Source organism: Lynx canadensis, chromosome E1 (genome assembly GCF_007474595.2).
Source record: "Lynx canadensis isolate LIC74 chromosome E1, mLynCan4.pri.v2, whole genome shotgun sequence".
In the NCBI taxonomy this organism is placed as follows: domain Eukaryota; kingdom Metazoa; phylum Chordata; class Mammalia; order Carnivora; family Felidae; genus Lynx; species Lynx canadensis.
This window is the reverse complement of record NC_044316.2, coordinates 18,335,403-18,356,173: the sequence shown is the minus strand read 5'-3', so window position 1 is coordinate 18,356,173 and position 20,771 is coordinate 18,335,403. Positions and strand designations below refer to the sequence as shown.

Genomic DNA, 20,771 nt, shown 5'->3' with positions numbered 1-20,771 from the left:
CGAGAGGGGCAGAGAGAGAGAGAGAACTTCAAGCAGGCTCCGTGCTGCCAGCACAGAGCCCGATGTGGGGCTTGAACCCACAAAGCTGTGAGATCATCCCCTGAGCCGAAACCAAGAGCCAACTGACTGGGTCCCCCAGGGCACCCCAGTTCCTTCCTTATTCTAAGAGAATAAGGCTCAGTCCCTGAAGAAGTCTTCCCCGTGGAAGACACGTGTCCTTCACTCACTGCCACGGCTTTGGCACAGTCCCACCTCACCTGCTTTGTCACCCAGGTGCCAAATTATTATTGGCCAAACTCTCATGAAACAGGTGAGCCCAGAGCAAAACACAGCCGCCTTCTAGAAAGGGATTGTGGGCGAGGCCTTCACCAAGGGGCTGGTACCACAGGCAGCGGTGCATCCCCGACACACCCGTGTGAGACGTGCCCCGTGAGTCACCGCCCACGCCCCACGGGTGATCTTGCTTCCTCGCCCCCATCACAGGTCTTCAGATGGGCACAAAACTCCACGTTCTGCCTCATACCTGGTGGCCATTTCCGAGAGGTGGCGTGGTCAAACCAGCATGTCCCTCTGAGGGGGATTTTTGTCCAGGCTGTGCCACCCACCAGTCCCCAACTCTGTGTGACGGAGTGGCTTTCCCTACAGAACACCCACACTCACGTACAATGTGGTTAAAATAAAATGTATTCCATATAAATATCTCCATCCAGGAGTCATACAGGGACGGCCCGAGCGGCCCTTAAGGCTGGAGGTTGTTTTTTTTAAATACAGAGGCATAAATAACTGTACAGGGGGAGCTAAATACAGGGTGGCGCTACAGCGCCTCCTTGCGGTCACGTAAAGTGGTGCAATCAGAAGAAGGTTCATCCTTGTCACCCACCAGGTGAGCCCGGCACGGCAGCTTTAGTCTTCAAGGGACCCAGGAAGCCCCAACTCTCCATTATCCGGGAAGGGTGGGCTCAAGGGAGACCAGAGGTTCCACTCGGTCCAGGCTGCTAGCCGGCAGCAGGTCAAGTATAGGGTTTGGCGGGGAAGGAGCTGGGGAACTAAGACGTGAGGTTCCGGGCTATGATTTCCTTTCATCTCTCCGGGGCCTGTGACCTCAGATAATCGGGAGTTGGCTCCATCATTAAGTTCTGTGGCAGCGACTTTAACTTGTCCCGTGGGCCGCTGGAACTCTGGGATCGCTGGGCTGCCTTGCTGCCCCATCCTTTTTCACCTCGTAGGGAAATACAGCACCAAAGATGTCTTCATGATAGCGCTTCTGGCTCTTTAAGGGAAAGCAGGCCAGCGTGTCAGCTCTGCTGGTCCAGCCGCCTCCCATTCATCAGGTCCAGGCTAGGACGAGCCCCTGGGGCTCCCCTGGCTTCCTTACCACACATACACTCATGAGCCATCTGCCTTCACAACTGCCATGCTCAGGGCACACTTGAATCCCACTTAGGCTCTACCTCCCATCAGCACCTGCACTGGTGTGAACCACCCAACCCGCTGTCCCAGCCTGCCTCGTTCTTGTCCCACAAGACGCTCCGGGAAATGTGGGCTCTGAGATAGACACGTTTGGGAAATGCTGCATCCTTTCTCTCCTTGAGGAGTCACGACACACAGCACATTAGCGGCCCTGAGAAGTCTTGTCATAAAGCAACGTGTTGCCTTTGTCTAACTGAGCAACCAGACCAGGATGCGCGGCCAGGCCTTTTAACAGCCCATCTCGCTCTGACCTCCAGTCACCTCTAGGATTCTTTTGAGGTGCAGGACTGTTCTGAGCCTGACTCTCCTAGTCCTGATTCCCTTGCCCGTGTCCTTGATCTGCACCCCTGACCCACACACCAGCCACCTTACCTTAAGTTGGAAGAAATAGTCCTCCACCTGCTCCTCGCTCAGGCTCAGCTTGGCGGCCAGCAGGTGCTTCAGGGTTTGGGCCACATCCCGGGCCATACGCACATCCCCACAGACATAAAGGTGGCCTTGCTCCTCATGGAGCACGCGGAGCACCTCGCTGGCCAGCTGCTGCCTCAGGATGTCTTGAACATAGACCTGAAACCAGAGGACGTGGTGGGTCCAGGCCCCTGCTTCTGGGGGTGAAGCGTGCAGTCAGGCCTGCTGGCCAGGGGGAGGCAGTGAGGGGACATGCTGGGCTGCAGGGTGAGGACCCGCCCAGCCGGGACCTTGCCTAGGGATCAGGCTCAGGATAAGGAGGTACCCTGGCATCCCGCCCAGCTCTGGCCTGGGCTGGGGCCAGAGAGAGGAATGTTGACCCCTCAGCCCTGCCCTCAAGAAGCTGACAATTCAGTGAGGCTCCTGCATTTACTTTGAATTCACCATGCTTCAGAGAGGCATCTATCAAGCCACTTCCCCTGCCTGGGCTCTGAGGCCCACCTGCCTACACCCCAGTAAAGGAAGCCTCTCAGTGCAGAGTTCACGGAATCCCCATTGTAATTCAGAGCAGGGCACAGAACCCTGGGCTCCCCAGTTATACAGAAACCTAGGAGTCTCTGCTCTCATTCCACACAAGATGCCCAGTGACCCTAGCACTGGACACAGCACCGTGGCTAGAACAAATTCACAGGGGCTGAGGCAAGGGTCTGTCCCGACTCCCCAGGGCGGCAGAGACCGTCACCGGGGCGTGGTGTTTGGGCATAAAGCCAGCCCGGACCACTTCTTCCCAGGCAGCTGTGTATCTGAAGGGAGCACTTTTAGTCAGCTGGGCACTGGGTCTAACCTACCAGGTGACCTGCTTTGTCCTGAATGTCCCGGGGGCCCTCTCTTCTCCTGACAGACTGAACATGATAGCTTCACAGCATCGCTTTGATGGTTGTGTAACCACCTCCCTTTTAGAGCTGAGACGAAGGCTCCAAGAGCAAGGGGCTCCTCGCGGGGAGCTGCGGCACCCACCAGACTGTGCTTTTAATGTCCCACCCACTGCACGGGCAGCTGCCGCATTTACCTTGGGCTGGCCAGGCAGGCGAGAGTAGGCTGTGTGAACCTCATGCAGCACCCCCTTCTGGGCCATCTCCAACATCTCCTCCCGATAGAGGTGGTCCTCATCCGGGCGGCGGCACCCGAACACCAGGGTCATGCGGCTGCCCCGGAGCCCTGTGAGACCCAGCAGGCTCCAGTTACCAGGGTGGCCACCAGAGGGCCCGTGGAGCCCGGCAACCGACCTAAATTCTCATTTCACGCCCACAGCTATCCTAGCTAGTATTATCCCCACTTTACAGATGAGGCAAATGAGGCCCAGGGCATTCAGATCACTTGTCCACACAGGCTGAGGCAAATGGGAGAAGGGCAAGGAAATGTCTGTGGGCGGTGGCACAACTCTCCAGTCACTGCCGCCCTACTCCCGGAGAGATGCCAGGCCACCTGGTGTCCCCTCCCCACCTGCCGGGAACCCTCTAACTGTACCTTTGTGCTCGGCATCATGGAGCCGCTGCTGCCAGAAGCTGCGGAAGGGGGCGATGCCTGTGCCAGGCCCAATGAGGAGGCAAGGTTGGGAGGGGTCCTCAGGGAGCTGGAAGCCGCCGGCACTAAAGGGGACAGATCAAGAGGCCCAGTCCTCAGACACCCTGAGATGGATGCACACACTGGACAGGGGCTGGGGAACCGAGGGTGCAGCTGGGGGCGGTGGTGTTGTGAGGGTGGAGGAGACAATGAGCTCAAATGTGATTTCCCAAGTCCTGTAGGCTGCCTCATTTCCCCTGCCCTGGCACACCATCTCCTCCCCCCGGGCTCCTTTTGAAAAAGGCCTGAAACTCATTGTTCTCTGGATCCCCACCCCGACTGCTGTCATCTCTGTCTCTGCTGGAGGTCTGGCTACGCTCTATTGCCAGGGATAGAATGGAGAGGGCCAGGGGGACCCCAATGCCTTCTTCATGGGCCATGGGGCCCAGCATGGTACCTAAGTCCCAGATCATTCCCCTTCAAACCAGAACTCCCAGGGGCCAGTGGTCCCACCAGGGACAGAGTGGAGGGCCTGTTTACCTTCTCACAAAGCAGGGTACTGGGTCTTGGGGCTTCAGGCTGCTGAGCCATGTGCTGCAGACGCCGTGGTGCAAGGGACCTTGGCCATCTGCAAGGACAACACAGACATGACCAACATCATTCCCCACGCCCTAGGGGTGAATTGTCCCAGAGGCTCTTCCCACACCAACGAGCCTCCTGGAAGTGTCCGCTGAGGCACTCTGTGGGCTTTAGTGAGGAGGCAGTTCTCCGGGTCCTGCGGTCTGCCCTCTATGCAGCCAGAGCTGGGGAAAACTGAAACGCACTTAGAGAGTTTGCAAGACTCTCCCCTTTGCCACTGCAGAAAGAGTCTCAGAGAAGGAAAGTGACTTGTGCAAGGTCACTCAGGTAGCAGTAAAACGAGGCCACAGCTCAGGTTCCCCGACTCCTACTCCAATGCTCCTTCCAAGAGTTTCTCCAGGGACCCTCCCAGCCCATCACTCAGCTCCGATGATATAGCACAAAGTGGCCCTGCAGGGTGGCCACAGTCACTGCCCCACAGTGTCTTCATGAGGTAAACCCCTTGCTGGTAGGAACCCTTGGTGACAGACAGCCCCCTGAGCATTCTGGTCTGCTGTGATATCTCACTGTCTCCCCAAGCGGCCCCTCCTGGGCCTGTAGAAACCCCTACTTTCTCTGGTTTACATTCCCTTCCCAAAGGCCCAGCATTTAAAGCTATCCCAACCAACTTGAAAAGTCCCTTTTTTCCTCTGGATGGAATCTTGCTCTCACAAGGTGTCCCCACCTCCCCTCTCCCTGCCTGGGGACTGAGACTTGGCCTGTGTAGATGTTCTCGAACAGAGCAGAGTCTCTGCCCAGTGTTTAGAAACCATGTGACTATGCTTTTTACCTGGCTTTACCAACCCAGGCAATGCTCAGTTACAGGGTACAGTTTACCCAGCACAGAGGCCCAAGTCCAAGTAGACAAGGTTTTGGACCTTCCAGTCTATGTTAGCCCATCCTCTACCCTCTGCCCTCAGAGCACCCTGCATAATGACAACTGTCCATCACTATGAGTCTCTCTCCACTGCCCCCTCTAGATGGGACGCTCCATGAGGGAAGAAGCTACGTGTTGTGTTTCCACATCCACCACCATGCCAAGCATAGATGGATATGAAATAACCATCGCTGAATAAGTGAATGACTGAGTGAACAATCAAGGCATAATCACCCCTGTACCCAGGCTAGACTATCAGGAAATGAAGAATCACTGGGAAGTATTGGGTGCTTTCTACATTTGATCTCATTAAGTTGTCCCAACAGTAGTAGGGCAGTAGAATGAAGAAGGGAAGACTCAGCAGTCAGACTGCTTGGGTTCGAACCTCAGTTCTCTATTTGCTAACAGTATGACTTTGTGGCTTAACCTCTCTGTGCCTCAGTTTCCTCACCTGTAAAATGCAAACAGTCCCCATCTCGTACGGTTACCAATAATACATATACAAAAGGGTGAGCTCAGTGCCTGGTTCGTAGTAATCTCTCCCACACACCTCCTATTGCTATTAACACTCTGGGAGGTAGGGGTTTTTGAAAGTTTACTTATTTTGAGAGACAGCGAAAGCATGAGTGGGGGAGAGGCAGAGAGAGAGAGAGAGAGAGAGAGAGAAGGAGGGAGAGAGAATCCTAAACAGGCTCCACGCCGGCACCTTAATGTCGGGCTTGAACCCACGAACTGTGAGATCATGACCTGAGCTGAAATCAAGAGCCAGACGCTCAACTGACTGAGCCACCCAGGCTCCCCTGGGGAGTGGGTTTTTAACTGCCGAGGAGACCACAGTTCAGAGATGTTGAACAACTGCCCAGTAAACAGCAGAGCTGGACTGCTCCAAAGCCCCTGCCCAGCCTTACCTCGGGTGCGGTAGGTGAGCACAGCCACAGTGAGGTGGACTTCCGTGGGTACACAGGCCCTGGAGGAGCTGATGGAGTAGTACCGGGGTTTCAGAATAGGCAGCTGGGAGAGCAGGAAGCCAGCAGACACCCGCAGGGATGGGAATTCCTCCAGTACCTCCAGGAATGTGGGGCTATTGGTGAACTTCCATTTGTTGTACTCTGAGGGCTGAAAGCCAAGGGCAGTGTGAGTGACTTCTGGCACTTGCCCCACCCGGAGGCAGAAGGCTGTCACAATCCAGCATTCATTCATTCACTCATTCACACCCTCAACAAACATTTCCAAGTGCCAGGTGCTGTCCAGGGTGCTGAGACTACCAAGCTGGAGAGAAAATCGTTCCTTCCTGGAAGAACTCAGGTCAGTGACTAGCATTAACCTGATTTGTGTGCTTAGAACTCCACCGTTGGCTCCTGGTGGGCAGGAGTCAAATTTTTATTGTAATCTAACTGTGGACAGAGCTCTGGAATCATACACACCTGGGTTCAAATCTTGACTGGACGCCCTTACCAGCTGTGGGATCTTGTCCCAATCACTTAACCTTTGTGAAACGAGGATGGCATCATCTATTTCATGGGGATATCGAGAGACTTAAATGCAAGAACATGTGCCAAGTTAGTACAGTGCAGTGGAGGTGGTGGGAATCAAGATAATTAGCGATAAACATGATGGTAATAATGCCATCCAGTGCCTCTGCAAAGGCATGGGCCTAGAAAGTTGTCAGTGAGTTAATGCATCCTCTCATTAATTTATTAACTCAACTACCCGTTACTGTGTCTATTTATCCATTCATCCTCACCATCCATCCTCCAGCACTTCCTAAGTTTCAGGCTTATTCCAGGTTTGGGAATATACAAAGCCAAGACAATAATGGCTTCCCTTTTCTAGCCTCTTATCTTATCTTATCTTATCTTATCTTATCTTATCTTATCTTATCTTATCTTATCTTATCTTAGGTAGTGTCCTGCAGACACTAAGAAAAATTAAGATCACTCAAAGCAACTGTGTCCTAGTGATGGGATGGAGGGGATACAGACTTCACACCAGCTTTTGACAAGTCTCACTCTGGGAAGCTAGGTAGGATTTCCCCTTGGAGGTTAAACACTAGCTCTGGGTTCTGGCTCCCCTCATCTGCCCTGCCCTTCCTTCACCCACCAGCCCCAACCTTCACCTGGCACAGGATCTCCAGCCTCTGCCTCTCTGCCTCTTCTGTGGCCAGCTGTGCCAATTTGCGGAGCAGTAGCTGGGTTGGGGGGGTGGTGATATCCAGGAAGTAGGTGAGGGCCTGGCTGAGCGAGCACGGGGGCAGCCGCTTGTCTCTGACCCAGTAGCTTCCTGGATAGGGAAAGAAGGAGTCAGGATGGCAAAAAATGCCCCATTTAGGTTTCCTGAAGGGTGATGAGGCCTCTGGGGAAAACACCCTCCACCCTTCAGCTGCAGGGAGAGAAGACACTGAATTTCTGCCTTCAGGAACAGCAGAAGTGCTCACATGCCCAATTCACATGCAAGGAAGTGGTGCTCAGAGTTAGGGCTGCCATGGGAGGCTGACCAACAGCTCTCTAAAGGGTACCCAAGTTAGCACAATCCTGAAAACTTAACTATGCACCAGAGTTCAGTCCCTCTCTGGTTCAGATCTGTACTTTAGCAAAACAACCATAGGTGAACTACAGACTCACAGTAACTAAATTCATCAAAGACTGATGTACACCCCTAAGGCCAGTTATGCATTTACAGAAAAGCCCATGACTTCAGTCCCCTGGGGCTATACCAAGAGGTACTGGGTGAGCAGCAAATCAAAGTAAAGTGGCAAGTCCCAAGGAGTCCCAAGAGGCAGTATGCAGGGCCGTCATAGTGTGGACCCTGGAGCCAGTACACATGGGTTCAAACTCTGGCTCCCCACTTACTAGCGAGGTGACTGAACACAACCTTGGGTTCTGTCTCTATAAAACGAATGCAATAACAAAACCTGTCTCGCTGGATTTGTATGACCATTGAATGGTATAGTGTACGTGTAATAGTATGGTGTTGGGCACATACACGTTCAATAAATATTAGGTAAAAATATTCGTACTATGTTATTTTATCTAGACCCAAGGCCTGAAGAACCACACATCTGTCTTCCTGCATCACAAGACATTCTCCTGGACAGTGGGGGACAATGCCACACTTTGCTTCTCTGACCCTCCTTTTCCTATTGTGGCCACTCTCTTTAGGGGCACACATTCTTTGGAGGTCTGATTGTCACTCAGGCCAGAGGGCCATTCCTATGGACTAGGAGGCTTGCAAGTGTTGATCTCATTAGTTTATCTCTCCTAGTGCCTGTCCCTTACCCCGTGCTGTGCTGACCACACAGACTGGGCCTCACCCTAGCAGGGGAAGGGGGTGCTCCCGACCCTCCCTAGGACAGCGTCCTCTCCCAGGTGAGGATGACCAGGAGAAGACTCACTCTCCCTGCCACCCACAGTCTGCCGCTGCCCATCATCCGGGTAAGGTGGGGATAAGTGAGGCCTTCGATGGGTAAGCAGTGTGAAAGCAGGATGCCATGAACATGCAAGGAGGTTATGGACTTTGGGATCCAGGGACACTCTCAGGGCACATTAAACTCCTTCTCTGAGCTCTGGACAGATGTTCACAGCCTGTAGGGAATGGAGATCCCTCTGCTTCTACATTTATTCGGTTCCAGGAACTGTGGTGAAGGGGGCATTTGCACCTAATCATCTGGTCTTACTACAACCTTACAAGGACAGCTCCTTTGTCTTCATTTTAGAGACAAGAAATAAAGCCTCGAGAGGTTAACTCCTATGCCCAAGGTCACATAGCTAGGAAGTGATGGATCAGGGACTTGAACCTTCAAAGCGCAGCATTTTTACACTGTTCCCACATTTCTCCATTACGTCATCAGGCAAACTGCACACACATGTCTACTGTGGGGACTGAAGAGACAGGGCATGTAAAATGCTGGCATCTAGTAATTACCCAACAAATGCCAGCTGCTACTGTTATGATGAGGATGAGGATGAGGATGATGACGGTGATGAATATTCTTGCCTATCTGCCTCCTGTACTCGGTAGTGAGCTTTCTGAATGCAGACATTGAGCCTCATTCATTTTTGTAGCCCAGGGCCTGCCTGGTATATAGATGTGACCGGTTGAAATCTCAACGGAAAAATAAATGAATCCATCAATGAACAAAAAAAGTGGCTGGGTGAGCAAAAGAACGAAGGGAAAAAGACTCCCCAGTCTCTGGGGTTGGACAGATAGTCCCAAAGAAGCGTCCCTTCCATTGGCAAAGCTGCACGGGTATGGGCTTGGGCGGCCCACCCACTCAGCAGGGAGCACAGGGTTAACTGCCCACAGCGCGGGCGTGGGACCAGCCCACCAGCAGAGTCGGGGAGGTTGCTGGGGGGATGCTGGGGCCACCGTGCAGAGGGCTCACCGCTCTCGCTGAGGGTCTCCAGGTGCACAGGTTGGTGGGGCGCAGGGCCGTCCACCACTCGCTCCAGGATGCCTTTTACCAGAGCCAGCTGGTTGCCTGGGAAAACCCCGAGGTGCTCTCCAGGCAGGTAGCTCAGCCGGTGGCTGTCCTCACAGGAGAGCTCCACCAGGAGGGTGGTGCGGCTGGAAAAGGGAAAGAGAAGCCTCTGGTGACGCCACCAGGATTTCCTCCAGAGGTCCTGATGGCCAGGCCAACTTCCCTAGGAAATGTGCCCTTCTTTCATTTTCCTGCCCAGTTCCATGAGCATGGGTCACCCACATCCCCTGAGGCTGGGGTGCTCAGGAGGGCCTGGGGCTTCTCTGTGGGGAGAGGGTGGGCTGCACCCTCCCCACATGACAGTCCTGAGCCACACAGGCTTGACCACACCCTCCGCCTAAAGAATGCATCCCCTTGGGAGATAGTCAGCATTAGGAAAAAAATCCTTCTTGTCCCCAGCACAAATCTGGTTCTTATCGGAACAAAGCCTAGTTTTCCTAATGAATGGGGAGGGGGAGGGAGGACAGCACAGACAACCTACAAGGGAATCCAGAATACTCGTTTCTCCTGGCAGGGAAATGTCCTTCCCTGCCAAAAGTTTCCCTGAAAGTTCTTAAGAAAGAGCCAAACGGTTTGAGTTTCTCTTGCCCTCCACCTTTGGTGAAAGGGTTTAGTGACAAAGGACAGGTTGGTAGAGCAGGTGCCTAGTTGTCAAGCTGGGAAACTGGCCCATGGTTAATGGAGACCAGACCTAGAGGCGATGGAGGTCACAGGCGTTACCGGTCAAGCTGGTCCCGACAAAGTCATCGTTGCTATTACCAGTGGACGCTTCTCTCCTTTCAAAGACTGACTTGCTCTGGTCTTCCCTTCATTAAATTAAATTTGTGGGTCATCACTCAAGCAGGAATGCAGTCTCCCTTACCTGGATTTCGCACTCTGGAGATTCCGCTGTGATTTGAGCCTCATGGTGAACACGTTCTTGGCGTGCATACTGCTGAGGGCTGTGGGGGACAGAGAGGAAAAAATGGCAAAGTGTCTCTTAAGTGTTGGTGGGGGCAGCCTCCATGTATTTGAGTCAGTTATCCCTGGACACTACCCTTGGGGTGTCCCGCTGTGATGGCAGGGGGTTTTCTGTCCTTTCTTTTTCCCTGCTGTTTCTGAATCACAAATAAAGACCCTTGGTTTGACAGAGGGTAGCTGTGCTGCTAAGCGCTGGGAAATGCATGAGGTGCCCAAAGTTGGGGATTTCTAGGCCATCTCCATAGCCTGGTATCTGCAGGAGAGCATAGCTGAAGCCAGGGGTGTCCTAAACATGCAGGAACCTACAGGGCTACTGTACTCATGGTACAAGAAAAGAGGAATCACGGAGGCACAGCGTCAAGAAGGCACCATCAAGAGTTCACGGACGGCAGCCTGGGACTGCTTCTACAAGATGTGGTTTTTAATACTTGGCTGCTGTCAGAACTGGACGGCTGGGGCTCAAATCCCAGCCTGGCCACATGCTAGCAACTTGCTTCACCTCCCCAAACTTCAGTGTCTTTGTGCCCGTCGTATTTTGTTTTTTAAGTCACCTCCACACCTAACATGGGGCTCGAACTCACAACCCAGAGATCAAGCATCAGATGCCCTACCAACTGAGCCAGCCAGGAGCCCTGGTCTTTGTGCCCTTCTTACAAGATGAGTGTCAGGGTCACTTAGAGTGGCGTGGGTGAGAAGCCCAGCACAGTGCCTGGCACACAGGAGGCCCTCAGTTGGCACTGGCTCCCCTTTCTGTCACCCTCCCAGGGCTTCCTCCTGGAACAGGCTTCCTCAGAGATGAAGCAAGCTCTCCAGTCATGCACCCCAGCAGGCTCTCGGCTGCAACAAGAGGGAGAGGCCTGGAATCCCTAGGCCAGCTGCCTCCGTTCAGAGGGTCCTAGTGGTCTCCTCGAGCACAGACTCCAGCGTCAGAGACCGCCATCCCAGCAGGAAGGGCCGCAAGCCCAGCAGGTACCTTTGTTGAGGTCCAGAGGCTGTGAGTCCCGCACGAGCCTGTAGTGGTGAGGGTCCCAGGTCACATTGGAGGTGTAGAGCTTGGGGATCTGAACGCGGTGCTTGCCTCGCACATCGAATGTCTCACAGGCTGCCTGGAAGAAGATGGGGCAGACCATCATCATGGTCCTCCTCTTCGACATCGTCACCACCATCGGGGCCACCATTTTGTAGGTCCTTACAGATCAGTTATGTGCTTCCAATAATTACTAAGTACACGGATCTGACTGGGCTGCTGTGTGCACTCGAAGAGGCAGCCAGGCTTGGCACGTCGTTGCTATTGTTTTCATATTATCCTCATGCCCACACCATGAGATTTGATTACCCCCATGTTCCTGGTGTGGGGTCACGTGGAGGCGGCGTGGGCCTGGAACCAGGTGCTCTAAGTGCCACCGCTGGGTGAAACACTGTTCGAATGTGGAGTTCTCTAAAATCGGGGGGGGGGGGGGTGCGGCAACAGGCAGCAAAGCCCTACTGAGATTCTGACACAGGTCCAGAGGACTCAACCACATCGTCCCTGTCCCCAGGCTCTCTGTGGCTGGGAGACTGAAACAAGACAAAGTCGTCAAGAGGTGACCTGAATAATTAGAGGGGGAAAGATCTTAAACCGAAGCTCCCCAAGGGCAGGGGGGTGTCTCAGCCATCTTCCCCCATCTGGGGGCACATGCTTAAAGTGGAGTTCTGAGGGGTAGAGGGAAAGCAGCAGTGACCTGAGCCTTCAGGCCACACCTAGGACCATGCCTACAGGACCAGGCAGGAGTCACGCCATCCAGGATGGCCGGCGTGAGGTGTCCTGGACACGAGTGGGCTGTGGCATCCCTGTCCGGGCCAGGGGGCAGCTCCAGCTAAGAACTGACCTTGAAGGTTTGCACGGCCCAGCCGCGGAAGGCTTCCTCCTGTCCACTGAGTTCGTCCCCTTCCCCTGTTGGGGCAAGCTGAGAGGCCCCCAGATGGGACAGCTTCTGGTCGATGTCATGAGCAAAGGCACAGAACTGAGGGTACATGCTGGAGCCGAGGCCAAACACGGCATACCTGCCCGAGGAGGACACACACGTGGAGACTGGGGTGAGCCCAGCCACACAAGCATCAAGTAGCATTAGTGGCCCCGTAAGGCCAGCCTCAGACACTCCCCCCACAGCTGGGCACAGGATCGGCCAGCGCACGCTCCCTTCTGGTCCTCCCTAGCTTCCAAGCCTTGTCACCAACTCCTGTGACCAATCCCATGCTTGGTCTGCAGACCTATGAGAGGGACTTGGTTTCCCTGACTTGACCCTTGACATATGCTGAGGACAAGGATCTCTCTGTGCCTGGATATCTTGGAGAAGACCCCCTTATACACAACCAGTTTCCTCCCTGGCACCCAGACTCTAGGTTCATAAGGTAGGGCTTGGACAAGTGGGTGAAAGCCTTAGGGCTTGGACAAGTGGGTGGGGAAAGCCTTACCTGAACTTGTTGGTAAGCTCTTTCAGCATGAAGAGGGATTTTTTCAGTTTCTAGAAAGAGAAAGAACCACAGACTTCTCAGGATGAGATTAGTATAAGTACTGGCCACATCTGGCCACATGTGGTTCAAGATCCACAAACGGAAGTGTGGAGCCAGCTGGCTGGGGCTCAGGGACAAGTTCAGTCTTAGCAACTCATGTGGGCTTGATCCTTGGTGGGGGACCTAGAACAGCCCAGCCCCATCCAGCTCTGGTAGAGGAGGACCTCCCTTATAGCACGGCATCTCCAGAGGGTCTCCTCATGGGGCACGAGCCTCTCTTCCTTTTTGGAACCTGGTAATAATGACAACCAGTCCCATACTAAGATTACCCTGATTTCCAAGGGACTGAAGATTATTTTAGGCAGAATGTGACCCAGCAGCAGTGGCGTCAAATCACATGGTAAGAAAGTACTCTTTTCTGTAAATTTAAAAAAATTATTCCTGTTTCAGTTACTATTCTTATCTTTATGAAAACCAGGGAGTGTCTTCGCTTGGGGCTATGGGAGCCCGAAGACCTCTAATCTTTGCCTACTACTCATTTTAAAAAACAAAGCAAGCCACGGTCAGGCAACAGTACCCAGTTAAAGTTCAAGAACTTTGTTTGGCTTTCATTGGGTTTACTTTTTGTTGGCCTTCCATTCGTGGGAGTGATATAAAGTTTCCTTTAAACATGAATTTTTGAGGGGCATCAGGGTGGCCCAGTAGGTTAGGCGTCTGATTTCAGCTCAGGTCACAATCTCACGGTTCATGAGTTTAAGCCCCGCAGCGGGCTCTGGGCTGACCGCTCAGAGCCTGGAGCCCGCTTCAGATTCTGTACGTATGTCTGTCTCTCTCTCTCTGCCCCTCCCCTGTGTTCTCTCTCTCTCTCTCTCTCAAAAATAAGTAAATAAACATTTTAAAAAATTAGCATGAATTTTTGAGTTTAAAAAGGTGGGTCAATTTACTTAAAAGTATAGATCATGTCACAGGAAAGGCGTCACATACATATGGTGACAATTATAAAGGAGGCAGGCAAATGGCTGGCACTCGGGCAGCCCACAGGGATCCAAGCGCTCACTTCCAAGCGCCCTCCTTAGGACATGCTGAATCTCCCAGATCCTTTCCCTGTCCCTCTCGGACCCTACCCCGCCACCCCCCCACCCCCGCCCAGACCACCGGGACCTGGGCCACCCACCTCTCCGTTGCCGGGGGAGTCTCCGTTCCCAAACGTGCTGGTCACCACCAGTAGTAGCTGCTCTTCCTCCAGGTTGCTCAGCCCGTACTGGTCCATGCAGAGAATCTGTGTGGCACCAAGGGTGGACATGAGCCCTTGGTTCCCGGGCTGCGGCCTTCCGCGCCATCCCCGGAAGCCCTGTGCCTCCCTTCCGCCTCCCAGGAGCCCCCTGCGTCACCTGTCCCCCTACCCCGCCTACTCCCAGCACAGGCGCGGCACAGAGGAGGGGAATGCTTCACGAATGGCCGTCGAATAAACCTGCATGAACACATCGCTCCCCATCCTCCTCCCCCCGCTCAAGCCCCACTGCCAACACTTCAGCGAATCTCAGGTGAAATGTGTCACAACCTCGCTGTTCTACCCAGGGCCCAGCCCACCTGACGCAGGAGGCTTCCAATGAAGGATGAACTCCAACACTGAGGGAATGAGGGAGTCCCCCTGTGGGGTTGTTTCATTCGTCTGCATCTTATTCATCCTTTGCCCCCTCGCCTTGAGCACTACAGCCCATAGTGAAGGTGTTGAGTGACTAAAGTTCATCTACAGCAGCTCGTGGATTTTGACACTTGCATTAGGAAAGTGTTTCTCAAACTGTGTTCCCTGGAACACCATGAAAATTCTATTTGCTGTGTAAGTTTAGGAGCCCTTGGACACCAATCTGTCCTATCACAGATTTACAATGTGCATCAGCACCCCCAAGGCTCTGGGACATGCAGGAGCAGAGTAACCGTTTTAACTTTTACCAACTTGTCTGCACACAGGCAGAGAAGGAGGCATGCGTCCCGCTGAGTTGCTCACCTTGGGGTTGAAGGCACAGCTGAACAAGGCCCCTAGGTCCCGGGCCAGTGTTTCTGACTTTCCTGTCTCCGTCGCAAAGAGGATTGTGGCTCTCACTCGGGACGCCATGGTCTTGCGCATCAGCATGGAGGCGAAGAGCACAGCTCTGTGTAGACAGACAGACAGACACTGTGCTGACTCACCCTTCCAGAGGAACGCACGGGTCATAGAGAATGGAAGAGGGACAGTGTCTAAAGGGTGGCAGTTTGTGGGAAAAGAACTCATGTTTCTTACCAGGTATCGACCTTGACTCCCGGCCCTTCTCCTCCCCTCACCCACTCAACCCATGACTCAGCCCCGTGGGAAAACAGAGGACAGGGAAGGTTGGGACGATGGTGGCAGGCGGTCCCCACTGGCGTCTGGACCTCTGCGAGCCCAACTCCACAAAGACCATCGTTTCTCTTTGTTCCCCACCCTTCAAGGCCTAGAAGGGCAGGCTGGCTAGAAGAAAGGGCTGCAGGTGAGACGTCAGCGCAGGCCGCTCCCACTTACTGAACCAAGACTTTGAACGGAATCTTTCTTCTCCGGGGTCTCCGCTTCTCATCCTGCCAGATGTGGGTTTTCCAGGCCTCCACCTACAGAAAAGAAGGCACCTGTGAGGGCAAGGTGGGCCCTGGCTCGGCCGGGGCTTGGGGATGCGAGGGAGCCAGAGGACCCTCTGTGCGCTTTGTGAGGTGGGGGTCCCTGGGTGCCCCGGCAGGGAGGGCTGGGGCTCTGTCTCCCTCCGAGTTGCGGCTCCAGGGTCCAGCTTGGAACTTGCACATACCAGGTGGCCAGTGGATTTTATTCTCCATTAGTGCCCCCTCAGGAGGAAGAGGCCCCACTTCTCTTTCGTTTTTAGTGCCACTAGGCAGACCATGTGATGTATAGTCCAAACCGGACAGCTTTGAGTGAAATAAGGCACTATGACGACAGGCACACGCTGTCCCCGGCAGTCAGTCCCTCTACCTGGCATCTTAAAGTAAGGAGGCTCCTCCCCGAATCTAGCCGAAGCCCTTTATGACAAAAAGTGAACGGGTTTCAATAGGGGATGGTTACAGAGTGCATTCTGGGCTGGGCAGAGACCAGCTCACGGGATCCAGACAACGAGAACATCAGGGCTCCCATGGGTGAAATGACCCACCCACGACCATGCCGCTAGGAAGTGGCAGAGTTGCCCACAGGTGTGTCTGACCCTCGAGCCAAACTCTTCACCCTTATGGGATGTGACTGGTTGAGGTGGGGGCAATGGCGGTCACCCTCAAGCTTAAGCCCCATCAGAGCACTGGACCCCTGAAGGTGAAATAAAAGGTCTTTCCTTAAGTCCCACTCTCTGCAGAAATGGACAATTGCTGTTCAGCATCCTGACAAGCATTACAAATAGGCCCCTGTGTCCCTGGCCCTGCCCCGTGTGTCCTGCATGAGTGAGCGTGAACGTGCATGCATACGTGTACACACACGCACCTGCACGCACATACACGAGCACGTGCACGCACACGCATGCACACCTACACACACACACACATTCTCCACCCCTGAGCTCCCAAGACAGAGAGGGGAGGAAGGCCCTCCCTCACCTGGTAGTAGAAGAAAGGGGACAGGACATAGTTTAACATCTCCTGATGGAACACGGGAGTGATGCTGCCAGAAATCGGGGGCACCAGCCAAATCCAGTCGGCAGGACAGCCCCCTCGGGACCGGTACTCGTTCTGCATGTACTTCATGAAGGACTCCGCAGCCGAGTGGTGGTCCATGATGGTCACGTTTTGCTTCTGAAGTAGAAGGAGGCAAAGAGGGGGGGTTGAGGCAAGGGAAGGGGGACTCAGGAGCATGGTCTGTCAGCGGGGCTCCCAAGGTCAGTAAAATGTGACAACAGTTCCTCCTGGCCACCTCCTCGCTGCTGAAAGTAAATACCCAAATGGAAGGCACTTTCAGAGCCTCCAAAGGAGCCCCAGAAATCACCATAGTCATAGTCAGCCCAGAGGTCACATGGTGGGCCCCCCCCCTTGGCCCTCTAGGGACAGAGTCAGCTTCTCAGGCCACGCCTACAAGTCTCCCCAAACTCCCCACAAATGGCTCCCTCTGGATGTGGACAAATCCAACCATAGTGTCTTTTTGCCACTTGTTAGTACTGAGAGTTCCAGGAGTCACTTCCCTGAGGATGGGGCTCTCTCAGCCAAGAAGGAACTAGACATCTCTGAAGAGAACTAAGTGTTGGGGAAACGGCAGCATATGGAAGACAAGTCAGCACAATGTGCCACATCCTAAAGTTAGAAGCCAAGGGGTCTGAGCCTTCCTGGAATGATCCAACAAAGGCAGCCACACCCCTCAATGTCTGGGGCAACTCAGGAGACATTTGTTTAATGTCATGATTCAAACTTTGGCCTCTTATTAGCCATGTGACCTTGAGCTATTAGTTCCTGAACCTCACTAAGCCTCAGTTTCCTCCAATGTAAAAGGGGGTTGATAACAGTTCTACATTGTAACGTTGCTGAAAGGAGGCAATAAGTTAACACAAGTAGGGGCACTTGGGTGGCTCAGCTGGTTGAGCCTGACTCTTGATTTCAGCTCAGGTCATGACCTCAGGGTCGTGCAATCGAGCCCTGCATTGGGCTGCAAGCTGAGTGTGGAGCCTGCTTAAGATTCTCTCCCTCCCTCCCTCCCTCTCTCTCCCCCTCTGGTCCTCTCCCCTGCTCACACTCTAAGTAAATAAATATAAATAAACAAATAAATAATTTAAAAACTCTAAAAAAAAGTTAACATAAGTAAAGCACAGAATGTGTGCAATAAATGTTAGCTGCTATTATTATTTCTATCTATCTTTATCTATTAATGCCAGGCACTGCATAAAGCACTGGCATTACAGAGGTGAAAACATGGCCCCTTTTCTGCATTAGATTATGCTCTAAGGAGGGGAGGCCATTTTCATGTGGTCTGATACAAGGTACAAGGGAGGTGAAGACAGGTGCTGCTGGAGGGCAGAGGGGCGTAGCCCAGACAGAGGCCTGGAGGAGAAATAGGGGACTCCAGAGACTGCATCTAAGAGTAGGCAAGTCTTGAGAGATAGGCACAAGTTAGGCGATGGATGGGCATTCCTGGAGGAGGACACTGCCTGAGTCAAGGCCAGAAGCACAAGAGGAAGGAGCCTCCTGATGGAGGATGCAACAGGCCTTCTGAAATCTTACACATGTACAAGCAGCTCCTGGGTGCCAGGCCACTTTTGAGCTGAGAAGCTGACAACGATAATAATAAATAACAGCAACAATAAAACAAATACTTACTGAGTGTTCACTATGGGCCAGGCAGCACAGCTAAATGTTTTGCATGCATTTTCATTTAATTCTCACAATAACCCAGTGAGGGAGGACCTATTATTTATCCCCGGTGTACAGATGAGGAAGTTTATCCTGAAGGAGGGTGACAAGGAAGTCCTGGAGACTCTCAAGCAGTGGGGGGGGGACGTGGTCAGTAATGGTCGGGAGACAGTTGAGGATTGGCAGATTCTCTGGGACGTATCTGCATCCTGCAGTATCAGGCCTGGTGCGCAGAGCCCCCAGGAGTCAGGATGTGTGGTCCACGGCCAGCGGCCAGCGGGGTCCTTCTGAGCTGGGCCAGCCCTGGGGGGGTGGTGCTCTTCCTGTTCCGCCTCTGAACCCCCGCCCACCCACAACCCTCAGAACAATCAAGCACAAGCTTGACCTGCCCTTGGGGTGACCAGCCCTGGGAAACAGTGTGATTGTAAATATTTACTGGATGTTTGTTTAATGTCAACTCCCCTTCCCACTCCACCAGGAAAAGGTTTTTGTCTATTTTGTTCACCACTCACATCCTGGGCCAAGCCCAGTGCCTGATTGATGCAAAAGGCTCAAAGTACTTGGCTGAATGAATGAATGAGCATCTTCCTAGCGATCTGGCCCCAGGGTATCTGCCAGCTTTGTGGAGATGGTTTCAGCCTCTAAAGTAAAATATGCACACATCCCCTGCCTCCTTCCCAAAAGGAAGGAGAGCAATCATATGAGTAAGAGCAGCGGACAGACCAGAGGGCTCAGTCCCACGTGAGAACTGACCTGTGCATGGGCCCAAGGGGTGGGTACATTCACTCAGTATAGGGAAGCAAGAGCAGCGCCTGCCCATGGGGACGTGGGCTCTCGTTTACTCACTCAAGTTCATAGTTTTTTCAGTATCTACCATGGCCACTCTTCTAGACTCTACAGGGCCACTCTTCTAGACTCTATAGGTAGAGCAATGAACAAGAGAGGCAATGCCCAGCCCCAACAGAAAGGCAAGAAGTAGATGTACTCTGTCATGTCAGGAGCTAATAAGAATTCTGAAGAAAAATAAAGACAGAGGTAAAGGAAGAAGAGAGAGGAACAAGATGGAGGTGTGGGAAGGGTGCCATCTACACGGCATGGTCAGGAAGGGCTACTCCAAGGAAGTGAATAGACACGTGGATGAAGGGAAGGACCCAGTCATGGGATGATTTGTGGGAGGAGTATTCTAAGCAGAGGGGAAAGCAAGTGCAAAGGCCCTGAGATAGGAACCGTCTTGGTGAAGTTTGGAAAACAGCAAGAATTCCAGAGGGACCAGAAGAGGATGCAAGCCTCACTGGAGTGGCTAGAGGATGAGGAGGTATAGCAAGACCTTACAGTGGTTTGGCTACAGAGGAAAGCAAGAAAACAAGGTGGTAGCTGGGGGACTTATTTGGCTAGCTGGTCAGTTATTTCTCTGAGACGGGAACCATTATAGCCTGTTGGTCATTGCTGAAAATGATCCAGCAGACAGGAAGACACCAATGATACAGAAGAAGGGGGTCAGTTTTCAGGAGCAAAGTCCTTGAGCAACTGACAGGGAACAGGATTCAGTGCTCAAGCCCTGAAATTGACAAGGACCGACAGGTCTTGAAAGGTAAGGAGCTGCCTGTTGCTGGAAGCATTCAGTTTACACGAGAAGCGCGAGAGCGAGTAGGAGGGCTTATAGGTCTGTGCACCCCCAGCACCTACCACAGCGCCTGGCACAGACCGGGTGCTCGCTACTTGTTTGAGGCGTGAGGAAATGGACAATGCTGTCAAGGGGAGAGTCAAGCATAAGATGACCGGAGACGACCTAATCAGAAAGTCTCCAGACCCACAAAACACGACATACCTGGAAACTGTGCAGCACGGCGACGTTGATCTCAATGACAGCCCGGTCCTTCCAGAGTGAGGCCAGCTTGTGTGTTTCCAGGCCCATCCTTCTGCCCACTTCCTGCGGAGGCAGAGCGATAGGGTGAGCTGGTGCCCGGGACTCCTCCTGCACAAGCCCACGTCCACGGTTGGCCCCGCCGGACGGGCCTCATTACCTCCAGGATGTTGTAGCGCTGAACGTCACAGAAGTCCCGGACCCCGATCTCCGTGCCCATGTACCAGCCGTTGAAGGGGCACCCTGGGAACTCCAGGCCACCCACCTCGAGCAGCATGTTGGCCACGGCAGGCAGGGCATACCACTTTAGCTCCAGTTCACGGAACCACTCATACCTGGCAGGGAGGCAGAGCCAGTGAGAACTGAGGCCTGCGCTTCTGCCCATCCTCACCACCACCCCCACCAGCACACAAAAAAGCCTTCAGAGAAAGACTCAACTAAGAAAACTCCTTTCCAAGTGTTGTTCTCTGAGTTTATGCAACCTGGAGAGGTGAACTGGGCACAGTAGGTATAAGTCATTAATTAAGCATTCATTTACTCATCCATTCATGCAAACATATATTGAAGCAACACGTGTGTGACAGGCACCGTGCTAAACACTGAGAGCCCAACATAACATAGCAGTTAAGGACTCTAGTGTCAGAAAGCCCAGGTTCAGGTTCTGCCTTACTGCTTACCAGCTGTGTGACGTTGGGGTGTTA

At 53.3% G+C, this 20,771-nt stretch overlaps 1 protein-coding gene across 1 annotated transcript in view; it reads right to left on the bottom strand.

Moving 5' to 3' along the window:
• Positions 1–671: 671 nt before the first annotated feature.
• Positions 672–20,771, bottom strand: part of NOS2 (nitric oxide synthase 2) — a 29,667-nt gene continuing 9,567 nt past the window's right edge. Inside the window, 21 exon segments of the mRNA XM_030295130.2 lie at positions 672–715; positions 718–904; positions 906–1,132; positions 1,135–1,270; positions 1,843–2,037; positions 2,948–3,096; positions 3,406–3,527; positions 3,982–4,069; positions 5,845–6,052; positions 7,053–7,216; positions 9,318–9,499; positions 10,276–10,354; positions 11,347–11,479; positions 12,242–12,416; positions 12,828–12,877; positions 14,041–14,145; positions 14,875–15,019; positions 15,406–15,488; positions 16,470–16,664; positions 20,035–20,136; positions 20,231–20,405. Coding sequence (XP_030150990.2) covers positions 672–715; positions 718–904; positions 906–1,132; positions 1,135–1,270; positions 1,843–2,037; positions 2,948–3,096; positions 3,406–3,527; positions 3,982–4,069; positions 5,845–6,052; positions 7,053–7,216; positions 9,318–9,499; positions 10,276–10,354; positions 11,347–11,479; positions 12,242–12,416; positions 12,828–12,877; positions 14,041–14,145; positions 14,875–15,019; positions 15,406–15,488; positions 16,470–16,664; positions 20,035–20,136; positions 20,231–20,405 — 2,944 coding nt within the window.